This window comes from Trachypithecus francoisi, unplaced genomic scaffold (genome assembly GCF_009764315.1).
Source record: "Trachypithecus francoisi isolate TF-2019V2 unplaced genomic scaffold, Tfra_2.0 Lachesis_group13, whole genome shotgun sequence".
Classification (NCBI taxonomy): Eukaryota; Metazoa; Chordata; class Mammalia; order Primates; family Cercopithecidae; genus Trachypithecus; species Trachypithecus francoisi.
In genome coordinates this window covers 8,887,448-8,908,126 of record NW_022681458.1, presented here as the reverse complement: position 1 = coordinate 8,908,126, position 20,679 = coordinate 8,887,448, and the positions used below count along the sequence as shown (strand labels likewise).

The 20,679-nt window shown below is 43.4% G+C and overlaps 4 protein-coding genes across 7 annotated transcripts in view; 1 reads left to right on the top strand and 3 right to left on the bottom strand.

Annotated features, from left to right (window-relative positions):
* The window catches only part of DIS3L2 (DIS3 like 3'-5' exoribonuclease 2), a 373,789-nt gene that overhangs the window by 47,642 nt on the left and 305,468 nt on the right, over positions 1–20,679 (top strand). For all 4 annotated transcript variants that reach the window (XM_033229839.1, XM_033229837.1, XM_033229838.1 and 1 more), the window contains exons 2-3: positions 14,939–15,083; positions 15,619–15,776. In XM_033229839.1, the coding sequence (XP_033085730.1) occupies positions 15,032–15,083; positions 15,619–15,776 (210 nt within the window). In that variant the 5' untranslated portion in view covers positions 14,939–15,031. The remainder of the gene's footprint in view (positions 1–14,938; positions 15,084–15,618; positions 15,777–20,679) is intronic.
* LOC117094377 (actin, alpha skeletal muscle) lies at positions 1,047–2,825 on the bottom strand. The gene has a single exon (XM_033229843.1). The coding sequence runs from the start codon at positions 1,950–1,952 to the stop codon at positions 1,629–1,631; it is 324 nt and encodes a 107-aa protein (XP_033085734.1). The 5' UTR covers positions 1,953–2,825; the 3' UTR covers positions 1,047–1,628.
* Positions 1,047–2,998, bottom strand: LOC117094375 (actin-like). Its single transcript, XM_033229841.1, is given in 2 exon segments — positions 1,047–2,128; positions 2,131–2,998. Coding segments are annotated over 2 exon segments (945 nt in total). The 5' UTR covers positions 2,984–2,998; the 3' UTR covers positions 1,047–2,036.
* LOC117094376 (protein GPR108-like) lies at positions 17,529–18,814 on the bottom strand. The gene is given in 2 exon segments (XM_033229842.1): positions 17,529–17,852; positions 17,855–18,814. Coding segments are annotated over 2 exon segments (915 nt in total). The 5' UTR covers positions 18,707–18,814; the 3' UTR covers positions 17,529–17,789.

The following is a 20,679-nucleotide window of genomic DNA, read 5'->3' as shown; positions in this document are numbered from 1 at the left end:
TTGAGGTATTTCTTTTTACGTTGACTACTTTAGATTTTCCCTATATTGTTTGTTTTCAGCAGTTTGATTATGATGATATAGGTACAATTTAAAAAAAAATTTTCCTTTTTGGGGTTCATTCAGCTTATGAAATCTATATATTTATGTTTTTCAGCAAATCTGGGATGTTTTTAGCCAATGTTTCTCCTTTTCTTGGGGACCCGTTCTCTTCTTCTGGGAAATCAATTCCCTTTATTTATTTATTTTTGGAGACAAGAGTCTTGCTCTGTTTCCTAGACTGGAGTGCGGTGGCATGATCTTGGCTCACTGCAGCCTCTGCCTCCCAGGTTCAAGCAATTCTCATGCCTCACCCTCCCAAGTAGCTGGGATTACAGGCATGCACCACCACACCCAGCTAATTTTTGTATTTTTAGTAAAGACAGGGTTTCACCACGTCGTCCAAGCTAGTCTCGAATGGATGACTTCAGGTCATCCACCCGCCTTGGCCTCCCGAAGTGCTGGGATTACAGGCGTGACCCACCAGGCCAATTACCCTTATGTTTGACCTTTTGATATTGTCCTGTAAGTCCATAATACTTTATCTTTTTGTTCAATCTTCTTTCTGTTTTTCAGGTTGTATAATTTGTGTTGATAAAGTTGAAGCTCCTTGAGTGTTTATTCTTTTACCTCTATTTTGCTATTGAGGTTATCCACTGAATTTTTTATTTCAGATATTGTATTTATTAGTTTAAAAAAATTTTTTTTCTTTTTGAGACTGGTTGTCACTCTGTCGCCTTTGCAGGAGTACAGTGGTGTGATCTTGGCTCAGTGCAACCTTCACCTCCTGGGCTCAAATGATCTGTCCACCTCAGCCTCCCGAGTAGCTGGCATGTCCTTTCACACCCAGCTAATTTTTGTGTTTTTAGTAGAGACGGGGTTTCATCATGTTGGCCAGGCTGCTCTTGAATTCCTGGGCTTGAGTGATCTGCCTGTCTTAGTCTCCCAAAGTGGGAGGATTACAGGCATGAGCCACTGCACCTGGTCTAAAATTCTTATTTATTTATTTATTTTTTGTAAGGTGTGCACTTTTATTCAACTGGTCTCAAGTCAGTGTACAGGTAAGCCCTGGCTGCCTCCACCCACTCCCAGGGAGACCAAAAGCCTTCAGACATCTCAAGTTGGGGGACAAAAAAGGGGGGGCACGAAGGCTCGTCATTCAAAATAAAAATAAAAAAGTATTAAGGCGAAGATTAAAAAAATTTTGCATTACATAATTTACACGAAAGCAATGCTATCACCTCCCCTGTGTGGACTCGGGAGAGGACTGGGCCATTCTCCTTAGAGAGAAGTGGGGTGGCTTTTAGGAGGGCGAGGGACTTCCTGTAACAATGCATCTCATATTTGGAATGACTATTAAAAAAAAGAACAATGTACAATCAAAGTCCTCGGCCACATTGTAGAACTTTGGGGGATGCTCGCTCCAACCGACTGCTGTCACCTTCACCGTTCCAGTTTTTAAATCCTGAGTCAAGCCAAAAAAAAAAAAACAAAACAAAAAAAACAAATAAAGCCATGCCAATCTCATCTTGTTTTCTGCGCAAGTTAGGTTTTGTCAAGAAAGGGTGCAACGCAACTAAGTCACAGTCCGCCTAGAAGCATTTGCGGTGGACGATGGAGGGGCCAGACTCATCATACTCCTGCTTGCTGATCCACATCTGCTGGAAGGTGGACAGCGAGGCCAGGATGGAGCCGCTGATCCACACAGAGTACTTGCGCTCAGGAGGAGCAATGATCTTGATCTTCATCGTGCTGGGCGCCAGGGCAGTAATCTCCTTCTGCATCCTGTCAGCAATGCCAGGGTACATGGTGGTGCCACCAGACAGCACTGTGTTGGCGTACAGGTCTTTACGGATGTCCACGTCACACTTCATGATGGAGTTGAAGGTAGTTTCATGGATGCCACAGGACTCCATGCCCAGGAAGGAAGGCTGGAAGAGAGCCTCAGGGCAGCGGAACCGCTCCTTGCCAATGGTGATGACCTGGCCATCGGGCAGCTCCTAGCTCTTCTCCAGGGAGGAGCTGGAAGCCGCCGTGGCCATCTCCTGCTTGAAGTCCAGGGCGACATAGCACAGCTTCTCCTTGATGTCAGCACGATTTCCCGCTCGGCCGTGGTGGTGAAGCTGTAGCCGCGCTCAGTGAGGATCTTCATGAGGTAGTCAGTCAGGTCCCGGCCAGCCAGGTCCAGACGCAGGATGGCGTGGGGGAGGGCATACCCCTCGTAGATGGGCACAGTGTGGGTGACCCCGTCACCGGAGTCCATCACGATGCCAGTGGTACGGCCAGAGGCGTACAGGGACAGCACAGCCTGGATGGCCACGTACATGGCTAGGGTGTTGAAGGTCTCAAACATGATCTGAGTCATCTTCTCGCGGTTGGCCTTGGGGTTCAGGGGGGCCTCGGTCAGCAGCACAGGGTGCTCCTCAGGAGCCACACGCAGCTCATTGTAGAAGGTGTGGTGCCAGATCTTCTCCATGTCGTCCCAGTTGGTGACGATGCCGTGCTCGATGGGGTACTTCAGGGTGAGGATGCCTCTCTTGCTCTGGGCCTCGTCGCCCACATATGAATCCTTCTGACCCATGCCCACCATCACGCCCTGGTGCCTGGGGCGCCCCACGATGGAGGGGAAGACGGCCCGGGGGGCATCGTCACCCGCGAAGCCGGCCTTGCACATGCCGGAGCCGTTGTCGACAACGAGCGCGGCGATATCATCATCCATGGTGAGCTGGTGGCGGGTGTGAACGGGCGGCGGAGCGGCGAAGGCCAGGCTCTGTGCTCGCGGGGCGGACGCGGTCTTGGCGGTTAAAATTCTTATTTTTAAGTACGTTTTTATTTCTCTGTTGAGAGTTTCAATCTCTTCAGTCATTTCAAGTGTCTTTACCTCGATGAGCGTAGTTATCAGAGCTGATGTAAAGTTCTTGTCTGATGATTCTAACATCTGAGTCATTTTGAGGTTGAAATTTGTAGTTTTCCCTTTAGAATGGACTATGTTTTCTGGGTTCTTAGTCAAATACTTTTGGATTGTTTCTTGAATACTATTTTGTGTAGACTCTGAATTCTGTTAAATTCCTTTGAAGAATCTTGATTTTTTATTTTTATTTTTATTTCACTAGCACTTAGCTTCAGACCCTGTTAGGCTCAGATTGTGTCTTGTCTCCTGTAGGAGTTGGCTTAACTCTCATTTGAAATTTTTAGGCCTTTATGATGTTGCATTGAGTCTGTCCTGCACGTCTACATGGCTAAGGGGTCAGCCTTAGACTTGAAGAGTCGTAAGAATTAGGGGATTCCCTTCTTCAGCTCGCTCCTCTTTTAGATTGCTACTAACCTCCACCTGTGGTCACCCTCCACCTGTGGTCCTTTCTTCTAGCCAGGCGCAGCCTGTGGAATTTCTGTTGAAGATTTAGCTGCCTGCATTGCACCACCCCTGTGATGGTGGCCTGCCCTTGGGCCAAAACTTCTATTTCCCTCCCGACAAATTTTATAAAAACACATGAAATTCCCCCTACTCTCAGTTACTTGTCCAGATTCCTACTCCTCCCAACAGCCTGCCTCCATTTGTTTACCCTTCAGAATCTATAGGTAGTTGTTTCTGATTTTTTCCCAGAGTTTATAATTGTTAACACATTTGTTTTTAAGTCATTTTTCTGGCTTTGATGGCAATCATAGTCTTTCCCAACTTACTGTTTTCATCAGGGATTCACCTGGTGTGATATTGTAAAACTTCTAGTGAGAGATGTGCCTGGATGGGTGGGTAAGATTATAGAGCTGCAGTGAGCAACCCTGAAGGGTTTTGAAAAGGCACTTTATGGCTGGGTGCACTGGCTCACGCCTGTAGTCCCAGCACTTTGAGGGGCCGAGGTGGTGGCTCACCTGAGGTCAGGAGTTCGAGACCAGCCTGGCCAACATGGCAAAACCGTGTCTCTACTAAAAATACAAAAATTAGCCGGGCTTGGTGGCACACACCTTTAGTTCCAGCTACTTGGAGGCTGAGGTGGAAGAATCGCTTGAACCCGGAAGGCAGAGGTTGCAGTGAGCCAAGATCATGCCACTACACTCCAACTTGGGCGACAGAGCAAGACTCTGCCTCGAGAAAAAAAGAAAAAAGAAAAAAGAAAAGGCATTTTATAAAATATCTTCTATGTTGTAGGTAAAACATGTAGTGAAGAAAAGAGATTTGTAGGTGAGAGACCTGCTAAGAAACTATTGCCATCTTTATGGTACATATGCAGTTGTAACAACCTGAATTCAGACAGTGCTAATTAAGTTGGAAAGGAAGGAATCTACTTATGACTCATTTTGAAGGTAGAATAGACAGAATTTGGTAATAGAATACTGATGGAGAAAAAGAGATTAGATATCTACTGTTGCTGCCCAGGGATGATAATGATGTCATTAATCTGGATGTAGTATGCAGGTAGAAAATTTAGTTTGAGGAGAATAATAAATTGAATTAGAAACATGTGGCATTCAAAGTGCTTGCCAGTATTATTCAGCAGGATGTTGGAAAGTTAAAGAAGAGCTTTGAAGAGCAGAGCTGGAGATGAAAATTTAAAACTCTTTAAAAGAGAAGTGAGATGGGGTATAAGAGTAGAATCTTATAAATGGTAGAAACTGAAGAGGTAAGTGAATAAAAGAGGAGTTGGTAAGGAAATCTGTGAATTGTAGAGAGAGAAGGAGAAGAACCATGAGACTGTTGTGTTCTGGAGGCCAAGGGTGAAGAATTTGTATTACAAAGATATAGCTGGTCAGTGGCATCCTGCACAAAAAACAAGCAAACTCAGAGAATGCCATTATTTAAGTAGTGAGGATTTTTCTTCCTAGGAATACAGAAAGCTTCACTTCATTATAGAGAAGAGGATAGAAGTCATATTGCAAAAGAGATTAAAGAATATGTAATGGGGGAAATAGAGGTTGTGAATCTAGACCACTTTTTTAAACTTTGGTAGGGATGGGAATGAGAGAAATGGAATGATAGCTGGTAGCTTGAGATGGGCAGAAGGGGAGCAGGGCCAGGTTCTTACATTGGTTATGTGCTATTGGGAATACCCCAGTGGCGAGAATAATGGGTGTGTTAAAAGTTCTAGAGTAGATTAAAATAGGATGAAGAACACACATTAAGAGGGTTAGGTTATAAATATGTAGGGACATTTTCCCCTCTAAAATAGAAAACGAGAATAGGTGTAGGTATGGAGAAGTTTTGTCTGGTAGAAGAGTGAGTCTATATAGGAGAGAGTTGGGAATGAGAGAGTTAAGAGTGAGGTTGATACTTCGACTCTCAGTTATGGCATAGAAAATGATTGGAAACCTGGCTGGGCACAGTGATTCACGCCTGTAATCCTAGCACTTTGGGAGGCCAAGGTGGGTGGATCACTTGAGGCCAGGAGTTAAAGACCAGCCTAGTTACCATGGTAAAACCCTGTCTCTACTGCAAATACAAAGATTAGCCAAGTGGAGTGGCAGGCACACATTATCCCAGCTACTTGGGAGGCTGAAGTAGGAGAATCACTTGAACCCAGAAAGCGGAGGTTGCAGCGAGCCAACATTACGCCATTGCACTCCAGCCTGGGAGACAGAGCAAGACTCCATTTCAAACAAACAAAAAAAGAAAATAATTGGAAGCCAGTCTTCCATGAGACAACAACTAGAAACACCAACCAAATACAGACCTTCCCCTCAAAGTATTGAGAAATACTTTGAAAGTATTTGAGAGGTAATAAGAGTGTGTCTAGGAGAGAATAACGGCTTAGAGATATAAGGTTAGTATTTGGGACTGTTTTTCTCCGGTGAATATTTGCTGAGTTTTTTTGAGGGATCAGCTGAAAAACTGAGCAGTACTTTTTTTTTTTTTTTTTTTGAGACAGGGTTTCGCTTCAGCCACCCAGACTGGAGCACAGTGGCCCAGTCTTGGCTCACTGCAACCTTCACCTCTCAGGCTCAAGTGATTGTCCTGTCTCAGCCTCCTGAGTAGCTAGGACTACAGGTGTGCACCACTGTGTCTGGCTAATTTTTGTATTTTTTGTAGAGACAGGATCTCGCTACATTGCCCAGGCTGGTCTCAAACTCCTGGCTTCAAGTGATCCACCCACCTTGGCCTCCCAAAGTGCTGGGATTACAGGTGTGAGCCACTGTGCCCAGCCTGAGTAGTAAATTTGATAACCTTTTAAGGTTAGAGGGATAGGAATTGGAATTTAGGCCCTGCTAATGTGGGTTGTGAGTGATCTTGGTGAATCACTCTTATTTGGTGTTAGTATCCTGAAGGGCCACCGCCTAGAAGTAGGGGTGAATTGGATGTAGATAGGCCCTCACAGGGACTGTTATTCCACTTTTAATACCTTTAAACCCTGAAAATAGATTGAGGTAATTTATTGTCTCAGGTGCTTGGCAGAAGCAAATGTTGTAAATTCTGTTTGGAAGGTAATATTACTTGTTAATGTTACTATAAACATTCTGTAAGTATAATGTCCAGCTCATAATTTTAAAAAATCAAGCATGGCATGATCGAATAACATGAACAAAATTAAGTACAAGGAATAGAAGATAGTATTGATCCATAGGGGCTTCTCATATTGGAATTTTTAGGAGCGGACTTAAATATACCATGCTTACCTTGTTCAAATACAAAAGACAAGATTCAGCATTCTTAGCAGAGAACTAGAAACTTGAAAAAATGAAAATTTTAGACTTGAAAACTAACTGAAATTGGGAACTTGATGGGCTTAAGAGAATTTGACAGAGCTGAAGGGAGAATTAGTGAAGTGGAAAAATTCAGAGAAAAAAGGATGGAAACTACTGAAGACATTGAGGGAGGCATAGAGACATTGAGGAGATCAAAAGTGTGTAATTGGAATCCTGGCAAAGAGTTGAGAGAGAATGGGCAGAAACAATATTTGAATAGAGAATGGCTGAAAACGTTCATGAAAAACTTTCTAAAACTAAAGTTATTAAGCAATAGATTCAAGAAACCTTACTAACACTAAGCAGGATAAAAAAGAAATCCGTACCTTAGTCTAGAGTAGTAAATCTGTAGAAAGCCAAAGCTAAAGAGGAAAATTTTAAAATCTGCCAGGTTGGCGAGAAGAAATGTTATTCTTTCAAAGAATTGACAATTAGATTAATGGCTGACTTCTCAATGAAACAATGGAGGCTGTAAGACAATGGAATGATACCTTCAGAGTATGAGAGTAAATAACAGTCTAGAATTTTACAACCTGAGAAAGGCTGAGTGTGGTGTCTCACGTCTATCCCAGCACTTTAGAAGGCTGAGGTGGAAGGATTGCTTGAGCCTAGGAGTTCAAGACCAGCCTGGGCAACATAGTGAGATAACATCTCTTCAAAAAATAAAAAAATAAAAAAGTAGTTGGGTGTGGTGACATATGCCTGTAATCCTAGCTACTCAGGAGGCTAAGGCAGGAGGATTGCTTGAACCTAGGAGTTTGAGGTTACAGCGCTATGATCGTGCCACTGCAGTCCGGTCTGGGTGACGGAGCTCTCTACAAAAGGAAACCCAACCTCTTCCCCAACAAACCTGAGATAATATCCATTATGAATGAAGATGAAATACAAATGTTTCAAACTTGACGGTTTTTCAGTTGTACTAGTCACTCTAAAATTGCTCCAAAGACATAGCTAGTGACTACCATATTGGCCAACACAGATAAAGAACACTTTCACCATATTAGAAAGGACAGGTATTAAGAAAATACAAGAGGATATTTTGAACAACATTCTACTCCCACCATGAAATGTTAGATGAAATTGATAAATTCCTATAGAAATACAAATTAATAAAATTGATTCAAGAAGAAATTTTTAAGATATGAATTATCTTATCTGTTTACAAGTTTTAGTTTTTTTCTTCTGATGCCTTTCTTTGGCTATGGTATCAAGGGAATACTGTCATAACAGAATGAGTTCTCTATTTTCTGGAAGAATTGTAAGGGATTTGATAATATTTTTTTCTTTCGATGTTTGGTAGAATACACCAGTGAAGACATTGGAGCCTGAAGTTTTCTTTATTGGAAGATTTTAATGTAATAATTCAATTTATTTACTTGTTATATGTCTATTCAGATTTTCTACTTTTTTTTTTTTTGAGACAGGGTGTCACTCTGGGACTTGGGCTGGAGTTCAGTGGTGTAACACAGCTTACCACAGCTTTGATCTCCCAGGCTTAGGTCATCCTCCCACCTCAGCCACCAGAGTAGCTGGGACTACAGGTGCATACCACTGTACCCATCTAACTTTTTGTACTTTTTTTTTTTGAATAGGGTTGGAGTTTTGCCATATTGCTGCAGCTGTTCTCAAACTCCTGGGTTCAAGCAATCTGCCTGTCTTGGCCTCTGAAAGTGCTGGGATTACAGGTGTGAGCCACTGCACCTGGCCAAATTCTCCATTTCTTTTTGACTAAGTTTTAGTAATTTTTGTTTCTGGGAATTTGTCCGTTTTTTCTAAGTTTATTGTATTCCTTTATAATCCTTTTAATTTCTGTAAGGTTTATAGAGATGTCCTCTCTTCATTCCTATTCTGTGGTCACCCTGTGGAGGTAGAAAGTAACCCTCCCAATTAACAGGTAGGATGTCTATGCTGGAAGCACTTCACAAGCCAACAAAATTTGAGAGAAATTTTATTATTCACCCAAGAGACTTCTGGGGATGGTAGAGTTAGTACAAGTGGGTCTGGCCTGCCTTGGGTTAGACAGAGGGAGTGGGTTATGCCTTTATAATGCCTAGGGTGCTGGGGAGAGCCCATGTGCAGGCTGAGGATCAGCAAAACTTGAATTTTCCATGGGGACCAAAGGCATGGCACATGTGGACTTTCTTATTAGCCTGCTCAGTTGTGGGTTCAAAAGGGGAAAAGTGAGGTGAGGCCTAACATAAGTCAGTGGTCAGACATCAAAAATTTAAAAAGTGGAGTGAGACTCCTTATTACAGTTCTTGACTTTGGAATTAAAAGAAAATTTCCTTGTTCTTTCTTTTCTTCAGATTGTATAACCTTAATTGATCTACCTTCATATTTATTGCTTATTTCTTCTGCCAGCTTAATTCTCCTCTTGAGCTTCTCTAGTGAATTTTTCATTTCAGTTGTTGTCTTTCCACTTGAAATTTCCATTTGGCTCTTTTTTATAATTTCTTAGTTAATATTCTCTGTTTGCTGAGTCATTGTCATCATAGTTTCCTTTATTTTAAAAGTGTTTTCTTTTAGTTCTTTGAACATATTTATAATAGCTGCTTTGAAGTCTTTATTGGCTAACTTCAAAATCTAGGCTCCCCTAGAGATAGTTTTTGTTGAAACTGTCCCCTTTCCATGTATGGGTCACGCTTTTCTGTTTCTTTGCATATCTTACGAAAACTGGATATTTTTGATAATATAATCTGTGTTTTGATTCCCTTCTCCCCAGAGTTAGAGGTGGTTGCTCTTTTTGTTTATTTAGTAACTTGGCTGAACTAATTAATTCCATGGAGTCTGTTTCTCCATGGAGTGTGTGTGTGACTGCTGATGTCTCTGCTTAGCTCATCCTTTCTTGTTTTTATTTTTCAGTATGGCTGTCAAGTGTTGGCCCCCTGGGTCAGCGTATCTTAGTGGCCAACCTATGATTGGTCAGAGGTCGTGTTTAAATTCCTTGAAACAACGAGCTTCCCTTTGTCATTGGTTTTTATGAGGCTTGGGGAATGCGTTCAAAGTTCAGAAAGTCTGCCTGGGTTTTACTTTCTCCATTTGCAAGGCCTCATCTTTTTCCAGGAATGAGCAGCTTGCTGTGGCCCTGTCATTTCTTTCCTTCATGTTTGCAGTCTTGTGCATGTGCACAGTCTTCCAGACCAGCAGGAAAAAAGATTTTTATCAAGGTCCAGTTTGGCTGTCTCATTCCTTAGTTCTCCATGTTAAATTTCTGGTTGGTCTGCTGATCTGTTGCTTGCGCTAACGGGTATTGCAAACTCAAATTAGCTGTAATATTGGCTTTCCCTCCATTTTTGCCATTGAAATAACTTTTTGACAATACCTGTGGGCATAGAATTCTTCTCCAAATTAATTTAGCTCCTTCTGGCAGTGGAGCCTCCTGTCATCACAGCTTGTCTTACCCTGGTAGCTTCTGTACCAAGGAATTGGTAGCGAGTGTGGGATGTTAGGAGCCCCAGGCTAAAACACCACACTCTTCACTGTTCTCACCAAGATTCAGTAGATTTTCTTGGACCAGCACTTCTCAAATTTGTTGTAATGTTTTTGATCAATATCAAGACTTTAAATAGTTTTAACAATGTTAGTTTTATTGTTGCTTTAGGGGGTTAATATTTGTCAAACTCCTCATTCAGCAGTTCTGGATGTCCTTTCCGCTGCCCCCTCCCTTTCTCTCTGTCTTTCCTCTCTGGGTGTGTCTCCCTGTCTCTGTCTCTCATTTTTGAACATTTAACTTTCATTCAAACTGAAATTTATTTTGGAATATTTTATGAAGTAGGGATTTGTTGTTTATTTTTTAAAAATGGTGTTAAGTAGTGTCTTAATACTACTTGTTGATTAATCCATGTACTTCTTATTGATTTGTAATGTAAATAGTTTATTTTTCTAATCTTATTGAGATTTAATTTTGTCCTCTTTTTTTTTTCTTAATCAATAGTCATCTTTTGCTTGTTTTTCCCATCTTTTGCTTTCCATTGGCTCATCTTTTTCTCCCTTTAAACCTGTCTTTGGACTTTATATCTTTGAGTTTCCTTCGCTGCTTGGCTTCATACATTCCATTTGCTCTGATACTCGTAAGTACTAAGGCTAGGCTAAGACAAGTGAGATGCATAAGGCACAAAAGTTCTAGGAAGCTCTCACTGCTGGGTCCTGCAAGTGTGGGACTGGTACTCATAGAACTTTGCATTTTCAAATTTTGCACCCTAAGTGCCTGGCTTGCCCCATTGTAGTCCTGGCTCTGCTACTCATACTTCTCACTAGTACATGTTTGTTGTAATCTAACTTCTGTCCCAGATAGGCTTCATTTATTCAAATTGTTGCGCGTTTGCTATGTACTATGCATTGTGCTAGGTTTTGGGGAATACAAAGGATCTCAAGACACCGTTTATTTCACCCAGAAGCTTTCTTCAGATTTGCCCTTATGAGGTCTAGTGCCTTTTCCCCATTCCTCATCCTTCCTGCCTTCTTTTACTATGTGACATTATTGACCACTATTGCCTGTTCATGCTAATGTCAGCCCAGCTCTTAAGAATGTATGGCTATTTCCGTGGTAGGACACCTTTTCTAGGGTCCAGTGGGCAGTTGGGTAGTGTATCAGTGGCCTCATTCTGGAAGTTAGTAAGGGTTGGAAACTGGCCTGTGCTTTTAATGTGTCAGGGTAGGAGTGCCCAAGGACTTCTTTAGGCTTAATGGGCCTTTATAACTATGTCACAGGGAATAGAAGATCACTTGTTTGTTCATTTTCTTTTCTTTCTTTCTTTCTTTTTTTTTTTTTTGAGAAGGAGTTTTGTTCTTGTTGCCCAGGCTGGAGTGCAATGGTGTGATCTTGGCTCACTGCAACCTCTGCCTCCCAAGTTCAAGCAATTCTCCTGCCTTAGACTCCCGAGTAGCTAGGATAACAGACATGTGCCACCGTACATGCTAATTTTGTACTTTTTTTTTAGTAGAGAGAGGTTTTCTCCATGTTGGTCAGGCTGGTCTCAAACTCCCAACCTCAGGTGATCTGCCCGCCATGGCCTCCCAAAGTGCTAGGATTACAGGCGTGTGAGCCACTGCTCCTGGCCTGTTTGTTCGTTTTTCTTCTTTGAGACAGTCTCACTCTGTCGCCCAGGCTGAAGTGCACACTCTCGGCTCACTGCAATCTCTGCCTCCTGGGTTCAAGCAATTCTTGTGCCTCAGCCTCCTGAGTAGCTGGGATTACAGGCGCATGCCACCTTGCCCAACTCATTTTTTGTATTTCTAGTAGACACGCGGTTTCGCCATGTTGCCCAGGCTGGTCTTGAACTCCTGAGCTCAGACAGTCTGCCCGCCTTGGCCTCCCTAAGTGTTAGGACTACAGGTGTCAGCCACCGCACCCAGCCATTGTTTGTTCATTTTCTGCTTGGCATTTTATATACTCAGAATCTTTCCATCTGCGTCTAGTGCTTTGGTACCCAAATGTGGGCTTTGACTTGCCTGCCTAGCTGTCTGGCTTATTCTTGCCAATTTTGTTTTCTGAGTCCTGCATTCTTCCCCCATTCTTTGCTGACTTGTTTTTAATGTAGTTTCCCGGTATGACCCTGCTCTGTTTGGTGTTCTCATTGCTTGTTCATGAAAACAAACTCATCCTTTCATTTATGGAGTGGCTTTTGAGCACCTATTCTATCCTAGGTGCTGTGGGAGCCACCAGAGTTACAATGACAAACCCAACCAAACATTCCTTGTCTCCCTGAGCTAGAGAGACAAGTTAGGTATTAATCACACAGACTGGGATAACTGCTGTGAAGGAAAGATACAGATGCAGCTGACCTAGGAACACTGGAATTGAAATCTGTCACCTCATCTCACTTACCTAGCAGTAGCTGCCCTTCATTTTGAACTTTTGCCTGAATCAGGATTGACATGTAGTGCCCCATTTTTAATTCCGGCTCTTGTTTTTGGGTTGTTGGCAGTTTGCTCCCGACCCCTTGCCCCAACCAAAGCTGCCATCATTTGTGTTCTTAGTCACTAGTGGGAGCATACCCTGATCATGGATCTGTCCTCATTTGGGAGCTCTTTTCTCTTTGTTTTCTTAACGACTGCCTCCATTGGTTCTTTTCCTACATCTTCGTTAGCTTCTTTGTTATATTTTCTACTTCTTTACATTTCCTAAATGTTGCCCTAACCCAGATTTTGTCAAGGTAAGAGTGCCCAGAACTTCTGTAGGGTTAATAGGCCTTCAAAATGATGTCACGGGGAAGGGAATGTTGCTTGTTCATCCCTTATCCTGTGCCCTCCTCTGTATCTGCGTACCCTTTCTTGGCAATCTCATCTATTCTTGAACTCTCTGTGTTACCATCTTTATGCAAATGACTGGCCAATTTCTCTCTTTTGCTCCCGTTTTCACGTATTTGGTGGATCGCTCCATGTGGAGGTGTATAATACTCCAAGTAGAATTCATCATCTTCTCTAACTTTACCAACCCCCACTCTCCTACCTAGAAATCTCACACAGCCACTCCCACCTTGCTCACTTCCAGACCTGCCTGGTTGCTAGGTGGTGCTACTTTGTCCTGTGTAATACCATGGTAAGGGCCTCTTCTTTTCAGTGTCCTGAACTCAAGTTTGGGTCTTTCTTTCCTTTCACCTGTCTTTTCTGATTTTCTCCTAAGATACATCTGCTACTAGTATCTGTCAACTCCAGATGACTCTGAGTCCTGTACCAGGTTTCCTGAAACAATTCTAATATGTTGTTTTTCTCTTCTGCTCATTCATGCTTTGAAAACTCCCTAGTGCTTTTGAAAAACTGGCCTAGTATTTTGGGCCTTCTAACTTGTTTTAATTTCCTTGCCACTGCCTCCCTTCATATAGGCTGGACTCTATCCAAATGGAATTAATTTTGTGAGAACTTGCCTGTATTTTCTGTTTGCGCCTCTATTTTTATTTCCTTTTGCCAACAGTATGCTTTCCTCACACTCTTAGTTCTTTAAAATCTTTCCTAAAGTACTCTCAGGTTTCCTGACTTGGAGATACTCTTTCTTTCCTATCATCTGTACATTTATCCACACTTTAAAAAACACAGTGCTTACCCCTTATGCTTCATTCTGTCTAGTGTAGTGCCTTGAAGAAATACGTGTGAAATTACTGAGTGCATAAATGCATTTCTGTATTAAGCCCTCAGACAGTCTTAACTCCTCTGTCGGCCTTTCCCGTTCCCTTGCTGTTTATATAAGGCCATCTCTTTCTCTCCCTTCTTGCAACGGGATTGGCTTTATCTGTGAATCTCTTTATCTTGCCCTAAGTGGCCTGTTGTCCTTTGTCTCCATTGCTTTTCTGCTGCTGAGTTAGTATTAATTTCAATTTAAACAGAAATTACATCATTTTGGTGAAGGATGTGTGTGGGAAATATAGAGGAAATGGAAGCTAGTGTTCAGAATGACATCTTGATTCGTTTTGTGGGAACTCAGGCTGCCCACAAAAATTTCAAATATAGACTTGACTCCTGGGCTGGTGGCCAGCAGAGACTAGAAAGTAGAAGTTGTGATGACATGTTCAGCATCCAGGTGGAAGGCTAGGGGCCAGCTGCGGGGCCCCACATTCCAGCCTGCTGATCCTGGCAGCTGCTCTTATATTCCTTAGACACAGCTGTTTGAGCTTCTAATCAGACAACTGGTTTGAGGTGATGGCAGGTAAGAGTAGGGGAAGAGACGTCTAATTATAGTATTGCCATGTTTTGAAAGGGTGTGAATCATCTGGGGTTCCCTGCATAGTTTTGGACATCAAGTTGTGATAATGAATTAGGTTTTGCTGGTGGATTCTAAGGAATTAACTTGGTTTCATAGAGGTATATCATTTGTCCAGAGTTGGACTTAGTAAATGCCACATATTGAGTCCCAGTTTAGTACCATTCCATTACAACTTTTAGATTCTGGATCTTTATATCACTTTTCAAGACTATATTTCTTTATATTTTTGTTCATTTCACAAGCTGAATAGAACTGCAGGATTCCGTATTTTTCACATCATTGCCCCATTTGTGGAGATGTTTAGTTGAAGTGGCCCAAAGAAGCAGTCTGGTGGTACTTGTGAGGGTGAAGGCCTTGAAAAGAAACTTGAGACAGATGGTGTGTTTGACTAACTGCCCTGGAGAATGTTCTGCCAGAACCCAGGAGGGACACCACGTTGCCTTTGCCATTGAAATACTAAATTTCTGAGAGGACAGAGGAGACTACAACTTAACTGCTCTCCAATTACCAATCTCTTCTTGGTTTCAGTGAATGACAGCAGAGCTGCTCGAGGCGGGAACTCTGAGCTGAGCAGTGGAGGTTTCTTTGGATCTGGAGAGAAGAGTGACCTTGGAGCCAATAATGAGCCATCCTGACTACAGAATGAATCTCCGGCCCCTGGGGACCCCCAGAGGTAGTAAAAGGAAAATGGAGTCTGTCTGAATAACTGGAGAAGTGAAATAAAAGTGGAATGGGTGTGAAGTGGAGGGTGTCTTTTAGGACTAGGGACTACTATAATTCTTTTAGTGACCTGTTAAGTATTCTCCTGTGTGATTTTTTCTAGAATTAGATGTGGTTTCTTGCTATCTTAATTTATTGTTGTATTAAGTACAACTATTTAATTTCCTCTAGTAAAGTGGCAATCTTTTAGTAATTTCTATTTTCAAAAAGTTTGTGTATATAAATAGCAAAGAACACTGAACTCGTTATTCATATTATGTTCCATCCATGTTGTTGTGCTGATTTAAAACTCACGTCTCATCTGTGTATATTTTATTCATGTTTTCTTAGCCACTCTTTCCTTTTTGGTATTGTTCAAAATCACCATCAGGGAGTTTCAGTCTTTTGTTGGTCTCTTTAAATAATAATTGTAAAAAGGTATGATATCTCCAGTTTTAAAAATACACAGATGTTTGAGGAAAGAGTTGATTGCTGCCTCATGTTTCTAGGTGTGTCCACTGTGGCTGGCCCACATGACATTGGTGCTTCGCCAGGTGACAAAAAGTCAAAGAACAAGTCCACACGAGGGAAGAAAAAGAGCATATTTGAAACTTACATGTTCAAGGAGGATGTTTCGGAAGGCTTGAAGAGAGGAACACTCATCCAGGTGCTTAAAATCTACTGGAAGGCTATTGCCTCAATATGTGGAATCCAAAACAATCTATTAAACTATTTCCTGTTCTGTGCTGTGTGCTTTCAGAGAGGTGATGATGTATCAGGTGCAGGGCTGTTATGATGGCATAACAGAGATGATGAGGTAACAGGTTCTTCTTAGAACTATAGTACATTTAGAGGTAATAAGCACCATAAGACAGGAACAGGCAAAGTGCTCTGAGATTTGAGAGGAGGGAGCCACTATTTCCCATTAGGCTTGCCTAGAGATGCTTTATTGGAAGTGACATATTTGAGCCAGGCCATGAATTGGTGCAATTTGAATAAGTGAAGATAAAAGAGAGCTTTACAAATGGAGGCACCAGTGTGACCTACTACAATAGAAGTGAGAAATTGGGTTTGGATATACGAAACACTGAATATCAGTTTTTCTGGAGCATGTGGATGCTGAATGATGGAGAAAAATGGATGAGGTTGGAAAGGAAGCAGTAAACAACATATTTGTTGAGTGCTTTATAGTTTACAAACTGTGTTTACAAGCTAGTTCAGTGGTTTGGCTGAACAGATGTTTATTGAGCATCCATTGTGAGCCAGGAACAGTTATGGTTAGGAGTGTGCAGCATGGGTGCCTTTGAGATGGAGGTAGACAAGATTGCCTTGCTGTACTTCAGCTTGCAGCCCAGTGGTGGGAGGCAGTCATGTGAACAGATGATTTGGGGATAAAGTGGCAAGTGCTCAGATAAAAGGGTGACCAGGATATATGGCAAAATATTGGGGGGAAAGTGGGAAACTGTGTAGGCTGAGGTTCTGGAGAGGCTTCCTGTAGTTGGTGACCCTTGTGGTAGGTATTGAGGGATGACTAGTTTGGGCCTATCAGGTGAGTGATATGTGTGTGGAAGGTATGGAGAGGCAGTGGCGCTAACAAAAATGTGAACTTGTGAAACAACATGGAGTATGGCAGCTTAGGTCTCCTTGGGCATAATCCATCAGGCAGTTAGTAGGCTGGGGAGGGAGGCAGGGCCACATATTCTGTGAATTAAGTCTATTTCATAATGCTTTCATTAGTATAGAAATATTGCCATGTGCTACCTGGCTCACTTGAAAATGCTGTGTTCCACTTTCTCTTATTCTGAGAGCCCAGCTTCTGTATTTGTGTTTTTGGCTGAAGATCTAACCAATTTATGGATACTATCATCTTCTCTTCCTTTTTGTCATTCATTTTTCTCTCTCTCTCTCTCTCTTTCTTTCTCTCTTCTCTTTTTCTTTCTCGCCTCCCCCCCTTCCTTCCTTCCTTCCTTCCTTCCTTCCTTCCTTCCTTCCTTCCTTCCTTCCTTCCTTCCTTCCTTTACTTTTCTTTCTTTACCTTTCTCTATTTATCTGTGGTCAAGTGCACACATGATCGATGGAAAAAAGAAAGAAAATTGTCTTTTAACAAATGAGTTGGTTTATCTGATTCTTGGAGTACTCTTGGTGGTTATTTATTTATTTATTTAGAAGGTCTCACTCTGTTGCTCAGGCTGGAGTGCAGTGGTGCAATCTTGGCTCACTGCAGCCTCTGCGTCCTGGGTTCAAGTGATTCTCGTGTCTCAGCCTCCCAAGTAGCTAGGATTACAGAAAGTAAAAAATTAGTCATGCCATCATACCTGGCTAATTTGTGTGTGTGTGTGTGTGTGTGTGTATGTGTGTGTGTGTGTGTATATATATGTGTATATATATATACACACACACACACACATATACACACACATTTTTAGCCAAGCAGATTAGTCATTATTGTACATATAGCTGGAAGAGAGGGGTGGTCCTGGAGTGAGGACAGGGCTGCCCATTACTTGGGGGGAGGAAGGGGCTCTTCTTCCAAATGGGCTTGTCCGGGAACCGGGGTCCTGGGGAGCTGGGCACCTGGTCCACATGGACCCCCTCCACCTCCCCACATACGCTGTGGAAGAAGGGCAGGAGTGAGAAATGCTGGGGGAGAAGGATCCTTTGGTCTGAGATGTGGAGGTGATCATAACAGTTCCCGCCCGCTGGCTGTTTTGTTGACTTTGGAGAGGCCTTCCCGGAACCCAGAGAGTCGGTGATTACTTGCTCCATCTGAACATCCTCCTCGTTCTCCTGGGGCAGCTGCAGGTATGGGTTGTTCCCTGTGGGCTGGAACTTGTAACCCATGAGCACAAAGAAGGCCAGGGTGGAGCCCTCCACCAAGAGCTGGTACAGCCACTGCCACTGAAAGGGGACAGCCACCTGCCACAGGATGGCGATGATGCGGGTGAAGTAGACGTAGCAGATGACCATGACATAGTAATGCTGGAACAGCTTCAGCTTGGCCAGGTTCACCGCCCCCTTCCCGTCTGTGCCAGACATGTCCTGGAGATACCAGATGGACCAGACTGCGGGAAACAGGATGGCGCTGCAGCAGATGAGATCCATCAGGAACAAAATCTCCTTCCACAGCACATAGTCACTGGCGCCCTCCTCGCGGGACTTGATACTGATGTAGGCCACGTTGGCCAGGACCTGCATGGGGATCACGATCCCAAAGACCTTCTTCTGCTTATCCGACAGGACGTACTTGATGAAGGCCCAACCTGAGCCGATCAGGGCGATGGTGATGAAGAGAAGGGCACCCTTCAGCAGGTGTGTGATGTAGTACGTGACGGCAAGGCCTTCGATGGGGTGGCTCTGACTGTTGATGAAGTAGTAGTTGATACTGTGAAAGAGGAGAGAGATGCTCTTGGTGAAGGCCAAGGCCGCCATGAGCCAGTGGATCTTGAAGATGCTGTACATGTTCCTGCGGAGGATGGACACCCAGAAGATGCCGGCGGCCAGGAAGCAGGCGGACATGACTATGTAGAGCTTGAAAGGGGGCATCTCCGCCGCCGACAGGAAGCCATCGGGGTTCTTCTCCTGGATCATCACCGTCATGTCAAATGGATGCTCCTTTCCTGGCACTGAATTGTTGCAGTTGTGGAAGTTCAGGCTGTACTGGCCTTCTTCCGCCTGAGAGCCGATCACCACGTGGAAACTGAAGTTGTAGGAGTTGTTGAGGTGGCTCAGGCCCAACACCAGCTCCTGTCCTTCCCGCTAGGTCCCTGAGGCACTGCGGGTGTTGACTTGGGCTTGCTGGCTGCAGAGGTCCCTCCGCCATCCACCTTGCGGGGGACTGTGACCTGTTGCTTTGGGAGCCCTGGTTCGGAGGGTGCTTTGGGGAGGAGCCCGGGAAAGATAAACAACTTCTGCTCTCCATACTTCCAAGGATCTTCAGATCCTTGGTGTTGATGAGGAACCGGACCAGGAAGCTGCTACTGTTTTTCTGGAGAGGGTAGTCCTGGAAATCCCGGGTTGAATAGGAGCGAACTCTACCAGATCGAACCCAGCTGAGACTGAACCCCACCAGCAGGGACTTCTCTTCTGCTTCCTGGAGGCCCAGCCGCAGGAGGCTCAACCCCACCTCCAGGGAGCCGTTGGTGTAGAAACTGAAGCTGTTCAGCTGGATGTCTGCTGCTTCTCCCCCTCGGAGGGCCTGGCCTTCACCTTCCGAAAGAACGTTTAGATTCCAGTTGAGCTCCCAGCAACATTTCAATGGAACCCCCCAAATCCCATTAAGTGCCCTGAGGACCCCACTCTATAGCTCCCCCAGGACCCCGCTGTGCGGCTCCAGGGTCTTTGGTGCCCCAAAAGTGATTCCAAGAATTAAAAGGACTAAGACCCAACTGGGGGGAAGGGGGTGTAGTTCCCCAATTTTTGTATTTTTAGTAGAGATGGCGTTTCACCATGTTGGCTAGGCTGACCTGATCTCAAGTGATCCTCCTGCCTTAGCCTCCCAAAGTGCTGAGATTACAGTCATGAGCCACCACACCCAGCCCTATTGGTGTTTCTTTTTTTTAAAGCTTTCCCTGGATTTATTTGACATGGCCTCTCTTAGGAGAGATGAAGCTGCATTTGGATGTTAGTCCATTCATTAATCCATTCATTTGCTCTTCATCGTTCAGCCCTTGTCCCGAACACCATTTTATCTGTAAGCTTCTTGGCCCTCCTCCTGTTTCACGTAGGAGGACCCATTGTGCCTTTCCATTCTCATCCTCTTGCACTCTCCTCCAGGAACACTCTCCTCCATTCACCCTGAGCTTCCAGTCTTTTCCTCTAAAAACTGTGCTTCTTGATGTCTCTGTGACTTTGTGCATGCTGTTCCTGGTGCTCGGAATGCTTTCTCCCGCTGTCTTGATGTAATGGTGCTTACCTTTTAAGTCCCTGCCTAAATGTTACCCACTTTGAGAAGCCTCATTTTAATTCTCCAAGTAGAGTTGGCTGTTAGTGCTTTCCTGTAGTTGACTTTTTTGTTTTCCCTTTATTCTAAACTTACCACCATTTCTTGGCTTTTTTGTTTCCCCCAAATAGACTGTTCATGTCCTTGATGGCAGGGTCATGTCTTATTCCAGAAGTTAGCTCAATGCCTGGCATTTGACTGATGCTTAATACATTTATATTGAATAAATATTTACTTACTGACTGAATAAAGGATCCAGATACTGTCTTTTGAAGAAGAGTTGGGGGAACGTCAGTAGTTAGAACTTGAAAGAAAACTAGCCTAGAATTTTGGCTATAGATTTATACCTATCTAGAGACAGCGTTCTGCAATGGTATTAGCTTCAGCTCCCTTTTAGTTTTCGCTTTTGAAACCACTCGTTGCTGATACTTTGCAAATAAAATATCGTTGCTGATATTTTACAAATAAAACAAAAACAAAAATCTGATCAGTATAACAACTCTAATTCCCAGTAGTTTGTAAGTGATTCCTTCTGGCCTGTGACATCATGGGACTCTGCAGCCAGGGCCTCCCCCCCAATATGAGAACAGTTGTTCTTTGCAGATGGGGAAAGGAATGGGTTCCAGATATG

Bases quoted from the DNA above. Each gene is read 5' to 3' on its own strand.
- LOC117094377 (XM_033229843.1), bottom strand. From the start codon at position 1,952: ATGGAGTCCTGTGGCATCCATGAAACTACCTTCAACTCCATCATGAAG.